Here is an 11,111-nt window from a genome sequence, read left to right as displayed (position 1 = left end):
AAACTTCTAGCAGTAAAATACTATAACTCAGTCATTCAACAATTTAATACTAGGGACATTAGAATATTTAGCATTACATTTAAAACATAATAGAGGATCTGGTTACTATAACAACATTTTCAACCTAATGTGTTAGCAGTTCGAATACATATCCCCTATAAACTATGAAGTCCCTCAAAGGTAATGTCTTCATGAGAGTCTATCTAAGGTAATGCAAGCAGATTTTGACTTTTATGAAAAAAATTTAATAACCTTTTTGTGACCACCGCATCAGTATTCAACGAAGCATAGAAATGTTCTCACTTTTGATAAGCCTCAGTAGTTAAAACCACTTCCCAGGAGAATCTATAAATAAAAGCGTTCTCTGTTTCCTTATTTCAAAACTCCTGACTTGGGAAGGAAGATCTGTTGGCACTTTTTCCCTAAGACACTCTCTACCATGAAGATTCATCTCTTTTTATTTATTCTACTCTTCTTTGGGGTCACAATTATACCAGGTAACATGAAAATATTTATGGGACATTTTATACGACTGAATTTGAAGAAACATCAGGTATTTCTTGCTAAGATTATGATAATATGTAGGAATTTAAAGATCATAACACTAAATGCAATGTCATATTCTGGATTGGACCCTAGAACAGAAAAAAGACAATGGTGAGATGCAAATAAAGTTTGTAGTTTAGTTAATACTATTGCACCAATATTAATTTATTAATTTTGATAAATATACCATGGTTATGTGAGATATTGACATTGGAGGAAGCTGGGTGAAGGGTATATCAAACTCTATTATCTTTGCAAATCTTTGTAAAGCTAAAGTTATTTCAGAATGAAAAGTTTTTGAAAAGATCATAAAGCCATTGCCACGGAGTCGACTCCAACTCATAGTGACTCAATAGGACTGACTAGAACTACCCTATAGGGTTTCCATAGCTATAATCTTTATGGAAGCAGGCTGCCGCATCTTTCTTCTGTGGAGCTGCTGGTGCATTTGAACTGCTGACCTTTTGATTAGCAGCCGAGCTCTGGACCACTGCACCACCAAAAAAAAAAAAAGTATGTGTTAAATAGTCCCACCACCTTCATCCGGAACAATTATTTATAATCTGTTCTTGCTGAATGTTAGATCTTGCTAGGAAAAACAAATAAACAAACAAACAAACAAACAATTTAACACCATCAACTGGTATGGGGTAGATGACTCTGTTTTAGAGAGTGATCTCTTTACCTTTTCCTTCCCTTTAGCCTATGCAGTGGGCTACTTCCCATTACATTCCTAGAATTCTGTTCTCAGTACTGCAGGCAAATGATGCACATTGATGGTCTTTATTTAAATATGTCTGGTCACTACCCTTCTGTCTTTGAGTGCCACAGATCACATGAACAATGAGCCTTGTACATAAACTATATTTTTGGTGAGATTTTTCCCGCCTTCACATCAGATGTGTAACAAGATTCTCTCACCCTGAATTAGTGGGTAAGTATCAGTTGTACAGAGTTAGAATAACAAGTTTTAGAGATGGAGAGACTACTGTGTTCAGTTTCTTATCCTTAAAAAGCTTGAGGCGAAACGACTAGTTCAAGTCTACCCAGTTTATTATAAAACCCCAAAACTCATTGCCATCCAGTAGATTCTGACCATCCCATAGGGTTTCAAAGGAACAGCTGGTGAATTTGAACTTCCAGTCTTTTGGTTAGCTGTCGTAGCTCTTAATCTCTATGCTACTAAGGCTTCTAAAAAAAGAAAAAGTCCCATTGTGTCCAATCTATTCCAGCTCATAACAACCCTATAGGGTTTCCAAAGAGCATCTGAGGAATTCGAACTGCCGATCTTTTGGTTAGCAGCTGATTGCTTAACCACTGCACCATGGATTGAAATCATGACAATTCTCTTTTTCAGAACCTGGCTGATGTTTCTTGGAGGTAAAAATATAGGCCCAACAGAAATCATGGCAAAGGCCTAAGAGAATAAATTAGCTTATTCTCTGCTTGGAAATATTACAGAACCCAATTATGATCCCCTAAAAACAATGCATTATAAAATGACAAATTTTCATGTAAAGGATACAAGTGGATAAAATTCTATTTAGAGGCCAAACCTCAATGAAATAACAAAGTAATGCAATTAATTTAGCTAACAGAATATCTTCCTTCCTCTCCATTAAAAAATTGTTAGAAAAGGATCTTTAGATTTTTTTCCAGCTCTAGAAAGTATCAAAAAGAAATGCTATACAGATTCATATAGTTTCCAAGCTGTACTAAATAGCTTTATTTTTCAACAACAGACAAATTTATAGATCACTATGCTAAGTGTGTTTTTCTCCGCTAACTTACTTTTTCCTTTTAACAGTCATTAGCAGCTGCCCCTACCAATATTTCAAGTGTTTCATGCATTCACTCAAAAAACTTAGACAATCAGGTACCCTGTAGACATAGCAAATCTTAAGCTACTTGGGGGATAAAGAGACAAAAAATGAAGATTATGCTATCATTGTTTTTTCCTTACATATATATTTTTTCTCATATTTTCAAAGTGAAGCCATCATTATTTATTTATGTATTTATTTCTTGGTCAAATGTGACCAAGCCTTTAGAGAGCTCCTACCATTACTGACAAAAAAGTTTTTAATAAATACCAAAATAAAAGAAATATGTCCTGATACACATTTTCCCTACAAAGTTAAAAGAGATGTGATATAGAATAAATAATTTAAAAAAATTAATGCAATTAGAATGATGTCTTTCACATTACAGATCACTAACACCTGGTGGTTGAACTAAAAAGAAATGCCGTATGTCTGACTCTTCCAATGCCTCAGTTGTTTTCATATCTCACCTTCAGTTTTCTAAAAAAAAAAAAAAGTAGAGGGTGAAATTTCCTACTCTAAAAGGAGGTAGAAAAACTCATCTTCTTTCACTTAGACAATCACATATGAAAAATGTCTAGATAAGAGTACCTAACTTTTCCATGTAGGGAGATTTCCATTAAAGTAACTTAGCTTTCTTCTTCATTTTCTAGAAGTTATAAATGCCAAAGATATCTGTAAATGGATTACTGCATCATCTTCTCTTTCCTTTCACTTTATCTGCCATATGGAAAAATGACATATTGCCAATAATTAGGTTTCTTTAAATCTGACATGTACTTTGGATAGTAGAGTTTCCTGCTGGGAGAGCAGCCATGATTTTTCTTCCTGAGGTGGTATAATGGTAGCCAAAAAGATAAAGTAGCAGATGAGTAAAAATAAAATGAGATTGTGGACTTAAAGGTCTAAGAACCATTTTGCCCAGTTATGGCTTTGATTTTAAGACGTAGTATATTATTTAGAGAAACTCCCTAGCAAGTTAGAATATTACAGATGCCAAATGAAGAGCTATGAGAGAGCAAGGGAAGGAAGGATCACTTTCCTGAAAGTAGTCAGCAGAGACTTTAGAGAGGAAGTAGTATTTGAATATATTACTTGAGGACAGGAGTCAGAACATGTGTTGCGCTTATCAAAGTAACTGGAGCAGTGGTTCTCAATGTGGGGGTAATTTTGTTCCCAGGGCACATTAGACAATGTCTGGAGGCATTTCCAGCTGTCACAACTGGTGCTACTGGTATCTAGTGGACAGAGGCCAAGGATGCTGCTAACTCTCCTACAAGGCACAGGACAGCTCCTCAGAACAAATAATTATCTGGCCCAAAATATTAATGGTGCTGAGGTTGAGAAATCTTGTCCTAGGGCCTGACATAGAGCTTGACAAGGAGTAGACTTAATAGGTGCTAGTTAAATGAATAGATAGATGCATGCCAAGATGGATATTGGCAATCCAAGGACACAGTCTTGGGAAACACTCACATTTAGAGGTCAGAATGAGAAGAAAGAGAAAAAAAAAAAACATTTTAGAGGGGTGAAATAAGACAAAGAAAGAATAAGAGAAGGCATGAAATCAGGTCAAGGGAGAAGGTTGGACGACAGTGTCAAATGTGACAGACCACTTGCCTAAAGTGAGTTTAACCCAGGTTTCTGTCACTAGGGAGTCACAAATGAGTTTGATAATATTAACTCCCCAGATATTATTGAATAAAAAAAAATTATTGAATGGTAACATTTAATAGTTAACATTTAAATAGTGCAAGGTAATATTTTTCTTCTGTGCTTTTGAATCTTTTTGTCCTATTACACATTGCTTCAGTTATACTGAGAAGAAAGCCAACGTTAATTAAAAAAACTAAGTTTTATATCAGATACGTAGGCCAACGACAAGGATAATATAGCTCTTAGTCTATGTATCCATTATAGTTACCACTTCTCACCACTTACCAGCTGTTGGAAATATGACCAGAGTGTCTATGTGGAAAGACCTGGCCTTTCAAGGTACTGACTGGGACACCAAATTCTAAATAATGACAGAAACCAATTTGAAATGTATTTGCATGCATATTACAAATGTATGAAAAGATCTGAATCTGCCTATTGGTCAGCTCTTTGCAAAAATTAAAATTCTTCCCCACCAACATAAAACAAACAAACAAAAAACCCAAAGCCATTGCTGTCAAGTTGATTCCAATTCACTGGGACCTTTTAGAACAGAGTAGAGCTGACCCTTGGGGTTTCCAATGCTGTAATCTTGATGAAAACACACTGCCACATCTTTCTTCCATGGAATGGCTGGTGGGTTTGAACTACGAACATTTCAGTTAGCAGCTGAGTGCTTAACCATCGCATCATCAAACCAAACCAAATCATTTGCCATCCAGTCAATTCTGACTCTTAGGTATCCCATAGGACAGAGTAGAACTGCCTCATAGAGTTTCCAAGGAGCAGCTGGTGGATTTGAACTATTGACCTTTTCGGTTAGCAGCCAAGTTCTTAACCATTGTACCAATGGGGCTCCACCGCACTACAAGTTCCCCTTAATTTCACCATGGGATAACGACTTATTAAAAGTTATGTGTATCTAAAAAAATGACTCCAAAACAATGACTTCTGAAAACACCTGGGCCAGTGCATAGTTTTAAATACAAAATTAAAAAAAAAAATTTATAAGGGATCTTACAACCTATCAAACCAATTTCCTCAAACTTCCCAAGTATCTCTAAAGCTTCTAAATAATAAACTTCCAGTGAATGTCAATCTCCACGCTACAAGACAAAACATGTACCTTTTCTTACATTGACTGTTACAAGTTCAATTTGTTATATTGGGCCAAATTTTGTAATTCTTACAATGCGCAAACCGTAGTTGTAGTCTTGCTTTTCTGAATATGTAAAAGACCAATGCCTTCTTCTACATGATAGCCTTTCCAATATTATCAGGATACCCTCGTGCCCTGAGCTACAAATTCCTTACTCATTCCTTTGTGATTGATTGACAAAAGGAATTAGGAGCAGAGGTTATTTTTCTAGAAATGAGCCAGATAGGTAATATTTTAGGCTTTATGGACTATATGATCTCTTCTATGTCACTGTAGTGTAAAAGCAGCCAACATGTAAATAAATGGGTTTAACTTCATGCCATTAAAACTTTATTTACAAAACCAGATGACAGGCTGGATTTAGCCCCCTGGCCACAGTTTGCTGACCTCTAATCAAGAGGATGGAAATTCTGGCGGTGTAGTGGTTAAGAGCTACGGCTGCTAACCAAAAGGCTGGCAGTTCGAATCCACCAGGACCTATTTGGAAACCCAGTCCAACAGTTCTACTCTGCTCTTTAGGGTCACTATGAGTCGGAATTGACGGCAATGGTTTTTTTGTTTTGTTTTGTTTTTTAATCAAGAGGATGAACAATACAAACAAGGATTGTTAGAAATTCATTTTAAGTTACTTCTGAAACTTCATGGTGAAATAAGAAAAGGTAGTACTGGAAATTTTAGAGATCATGTAATGGCCAACAATGGCCAAATCCAGTCAATTCTCATTATCATATTAGTGCTAGCATCACATATGTCTAAGTTAGAGCCCGACTTTTGAGAAGTGAATCCCAAAATATCCAGGGGAGTTGTGGGAATTCAGGTACATTGCCTAACACTGCCTATCTCTCAACATTGCAGAAAAGTAAAATCAAGCTGCAATGGAAATCTCCTGAAAAGAATTCACAAAAGTATAACATTCAGTCTAAATAATGTTTGTCAGAGCCAAAAGGGGCAGCCCAAATGCAATTAGATGATTCTAGAGACTGAGCATGACAAAAGATAAGTTATGAGAACTTTTTTACTGTCAACTTTGGGAATCATCCCTGAACCATTGTCCAGTAATTTGTAAGGAAGCAAGATGATACTCTAACTAAAGTCCAAGATACTTTCTGATTTCCAGGGACATTAAATTTACCAAGGGATAGTAAATTCGCTTAAACTTCCTCCAATAAACAAAGATGTTCACAATCAGGAATTAGGAAGGGGACTTTTTCTTTTGGCCCACTCTATTAACGTTCTCTTCTTGGGGTTTCTCCTTTTAAAACCTGAGCATATTATAGCTAGACTGCTAATTCTAGCCATCCTTTCCTTCTTACAGCCAAAAAGAAATATCCCCACTATGGTAGTGTGGATTTAAGGAGAGAGTGCATAAGGGGTAATGGTCAATGTAAACTTGAGTGCCATAAAAATGAAGTTAGAATTGCTTACTGCATGAGACCCGCAACTCATTGCTGCCTACAGCCGTAAGAATGGCAGAAGAAAAAGACACATACTCCAAGAAGAGAGGACCTGTGTTACTATGACTTCTCAGCACATCCTTCAAGACTTTTGTTTCTCTGTAATATATAAGGAATTAAATAAAGTTTAATATTATGTCTTGAACCACTCAAGTCGTTTTATGTCACACACACACACACATACAACTGCTGCTTTTATGTTGCATTTTTCTTTTAATTTCTTGGTGCCAGAAGGAAGCAGGATTTTATTCCATGGCAGTTCCTTGAGAAGCAGTCTAAATTCTACCTGCCTTATTTTAGAATATAGGTAATTTGTGGGAAACCATAGGTCAAAGAATAGGAGAAGCATTATTCTTTTGTTTGTTGTTTGCTTTGAACATTTTATTGTGCTTTAGGTAAAAGTTTACTCAGCAAATTAGTTTCCCATTCAATAACTCATACACACATTTTTCCATGATGATGGTTGCAATGTGTCATTTCCACACTGGATTCCCCATTTTCCAGCCCATTCCTGCCTTCTCCTCTTTGTTTTTGGACAAATGTTGGTTTTGTATAGTTGATTGTTCTAAGGAGCACATTTATTACTGGTGTTATTGTTTATTTTATAGGCCTGTCCATGATTTGGCTGAAAGGTGATCTCTGGGAATGGCTTCAGTTCCGAGTTAGAATGGTGTCTTAGGACTATAGTTTCAGAGGTTCCTCCAATCTGTATCAGACCAGTAAGTCTGATCTTTTCTATGAATTTGAATTTCTACATTTTTTTCCCAGTCTAACTGGGGCCTAATATTGTGTTCCTGGCCAGAACAGCCAGTAATGGTAGGTGGATACCATCTAGTTCTTTTGGTCACAGGCTGGAGGAGGTTGTGGTTCATGTGGGCCATTAGTCCATTAGACTAATTGCTTCCTTGAGTCTTTGGTTTTCCTCACTCTCCTTCATTCCGCGTGGCAGGAGACCTATAGCACTATCTTAGATGGTGCTCCGGAGCTTTTAGAATCCCAGATGCCACTCACCAAAGTAGGATATAGAACATTACCTTTATGAACTATGTTATGCCAATTGACCTGGATGTCTGCCAAGAATATGGCTTTTACCCCTCAAGCCCAATAACTCAGTCCTGAGAGGTGTTTGGTTATATCTAAGAGGTTTCTATAATTGTGCTCAGTATGTGCTCTGTTAGATACACGAATGTACCTGCAACACATACAAATACGTGTATAGAAATATCCACAACCATAATTTAGTATACTACTTATGTATCCACTCACAAAGTATTGTTCGTTATTACTATTGTTGCAGGATTATACATGTTATAGCATTTACCACAGTTGCTCTTTTTTTTTGCATACCTCTCAGTGTCTTTGTTGCCTTGTTCATGTTGTGCTGACTTCCCTCATATTGTGCATTGTCTTTCCCTTCACCAGAATTATCACATTTACTATCTAGTTAGTGATCCTCCCTCCCTCTCTCTACCATCCTTACTAACCACCGTTGAATGTTTCTGTGTCTAAACCTTTTCTTGACTTTTTATAACAGTGGTCTCATACAATATTTGTCTTTTTGTGATTGACTTGTTTCACTCAGCATAATGTCCTCCAGATTCACCCATGTTGTGAGATGTTTCATAGATTCATCGTTATTCTTTATTGTTGTACAGTATTCGATTGTGTGTATTTACCTCAGTTTACCCATTCATCCATTGGTGGACACATAGGTAGTTTCCATCTTTTTGCTATGGTGAATAATGCTACAATAAACATGGGTGTGCATATGTCTATTCTTGTCATGGCTCTTATTTCTCTAGGAGAGAGATTGCTAGATGGTATAGCATTTCTAGCTTTTTAAGGAAGCACCAAACTATTTTCCATAGTGATTGTACCATTTGACATTCTCACCAACACTGTGTAAGAGTTCAAATCTTTTCACAACCTCGCCAGTATTTTTTTTTTTTTTTTGATCAGTGGCATTATTACCAGAATGAGATGGCCTCTCATTGTAGTTTTGATTAGCATCTCTGTAATGGCTAATGATTGTAAGCATCTCTTAATGTGTTTGCTAGCCACCTGAACGTCTTTTTTAGAGAAGTGTCTGTTTATGTCATTTTCCCATTTTTTAATTAGATTGTTTGTCTTTCTGTTGTTGAAGTGCTGCAGTTTTCTACACATTTTAGAGACTAGATCCGTGTCAGATAAGTCATTGACAAAAATTGTTTCCCGTTCTGTAGGTCCTCTTTTTACTCTTTTGGAGAAAGTCTTTTGATAAGCAAAAACAAGAAAAGAAACTCATTGGCATCAAGTTGATGCTGACACATAGTGATCCTATAGGAAAGAGGAGAACTGCCACACAGGGTTTCCAAGACTGTAAATCTTTACAGAAGTAGACTAGCACATCTACTTCTGAAGAGCAGCTGATGGGTTTGAACCTCTGACCTTTCAGTTTGTAGCTGAGGGCTTAACCACTGCACCACCAGGGCTCCCTTTTGATGAGCATAGACACTTAATTTTTAGGAGATTCCAGTTATCTAATTTATTTTCTGCTGTTGTGCATTTTTGTTACGTTTGATAGCATATTTATGCCATAAATTAGGGCCCCTAGTTTTGTGTCTATGTTTTCTTCCATGAGCTTTATAGTTTTAGGTTTTACATTTAAGTTTTTGATCCATTTTGAGTTAGTTTTATGAGTGTGGTGTGAGATACGGATCTTGTTTTGTTTTTCTGCAGATGGTTATCCAGTTTTGCCCACACCATTTGTTAGACTATCTTTTCCCCGTTAAATGGACTTTGACCCTTTGTCCAACCATCTATAAGTGGATGGATTTACTTCTGGGTTCTCAGTTCTGTCCCATTGGTCTACTTGTCTGTCATTGTACCAGTACCAGGCTGTTTTGACTACCATGGCTGTATAGTGATAGGTTCTGAGATGGGAAGTGTTACTCTTCTTCAATATTGCTTCATTCAGGGCCTCTTTCCTTTCCATAGAAAGTTGGAGATTAGTTTTTCTGTTTTGTTAAAGGATGTTGTTGGAATTTGGATTGGGATTGCATTATATCTATAGATTGCTTTGGGTAGCTTTGACATTTCATGATATTAAGTCTTCCAGTCCATGAGCATAGTATGTTTTTCCATTTACGTAGGTCTGTTTTGGTTTCTTACAGTAGTGTTTTGTAGTTTTCTTTGTATAAGTATTTTACATTAGATTTATTCCTAAGTATTTTATCATTTTGGAGGCTGTTATAAATTTTTTTTTTTTTTATAAATGGTATTGCTTTCCTGATTTCCTTTTCAGAGTTCTCTTTGTAGTGTAGAGGAATCCAACTGGTTTTTCTATGTTGGCTTTGTAGCCTGCTACTTTGCTGAATTTATTAATTCCAGTAAATTTCTTGTGATCTCTGACATTATCTATGTATAGGATCATTTCATCTGTGAATAGGGATAGTTTTACTTTTTCCTTACCAATTTGGATGCCTGTTATTTTCCTTTCTTACCTTATTGCTCTAGCTAGGACTTCCAATACTATATTGAATAAGAGTGGTGATAAAGGGCATCCTTGTCTGGTTCCCATTCTCAAGGGGAATTCTTTCAGTCTCTGTCCATTGAGAGGCTGTTGGTTTTGCGTATATGCCCTTAATTATCTTGAGGAATTCCCCTTCTGTTCCTACTTTCCTGAGAGTTTTTTTTATCAGGAATGGATGTTGGATTTTATCAACTACCTTTTCTGCATTGACTGAGATGATGATGTGATTTTTTTTCCTTTGTTTTATTTATGTGGTGAATTACATTGATTGATTTTCTAATGTTGAACCATCCGTGCATGCCTCATATGAATCCCAACTTGGTCATGATGGTTTTTTTTTTTTTTTTGATACTGAATTCTATTTGCTAAATTTTATTGAGAATTTATATATCTATACTCTTGATGGGTATTGGTCTGTAATTTTCTTTTTTAGTGGTATCTTTGCCTGGCTTTGTTATCAGGGTTATGCTGGCTTCACAGACTGAATTAGGGAGTATTCCCTCTTTTTTTCTATGTCCTGGATTAGTTCAAGTAGAATTTGTATCAACTTTTCAATGAATGTTTCATAACATTCTCCAGTGAAACCATCTCGGTCAGGGCTTTTTTGAGTTGGGACATTTTTCATGACCTCTTCAATTTCTTCTTTTGTTTTAGGTCTGTTCAGGGAGAAGCATAATTCTGATAAACAAGCCTCCAATAGAAATGTTCCAGTATGCTCCATTTCCCCCTGCCCACTGTTTCTCCTATTACTGACATCTTGCATTCGTGTGTTTAAGTTGATTCAGTTGACATTTGTTCCAAGGGACAAATCAACTTTGATATATATTACTATTAACTGATGGCCATGGTTTACACTAAAGTTTACTCTTTGTGTTGTACCATCCTATGTGTTTAGACAAATGCATAATGTCCTCCATACACCTTTACAATATTATGTAGAACATTTTCACTGCCCTAAAAAT

At 36.3% G+C, this 11,111-nt stretch overlaps 1 protein-coding gene across 1 annotated transcript; it reads left to right on the top strand.

Moving 5' to 3' along the window:
* Positions 1-439: 439 nt before the first annotated feature.
* LOC126069948 (beta-defensin 110-like) lies at positions 440-6,648 on the top strand. The gene is made up of 2 exons (XM_049873636.1): positions 440-497; positions 6,500-6,648. The coding sequence occupies exons 1-2, from the start codon at positions 440-442 to the stop codon at positions 6,646-6,648; spliced, it is 207 nt and encodes a 68-aa protein (XP_049729593.1).
* The last annotated feature ends 4,463 nt before the right edge of the window (positions 6,649-11,111 follow it).

The sequence above is a fragment of the Elephas maximus genome, chromosome 1, assembly GCF_024166365.1.
Source record: "Elephas maximus indicus isolate mEleMax1 chromosome 1, mEleMax1 primary haplotype, whole genome shotgun sequence".
NCBI lineage: Eukaryota > Metazoa > Chordata > Mammalia > Proboscidea > Elephantidae > Elephas > Elephas maximus.
This window is presented reverse-complemented; position numbering and strand designations above follow the sequence as displayed.

Bases quoted from the DNA above. Each gene is read 5' to 3' on its own strand.
- LOC126069948 (XM_049873636.1), top strand. From the start codon at position 440: ATGAAGATTCATCTCTTTTTATTTATTCTACTCTTCTTTGGGGTCACA. The intron at 498-6,499 runs GTAACATGAAAA...TCCTTCTTACAG, and splicing joins TGGGGTCACAATTATACCAG to CCAAAAAGAAATATCCCCAC.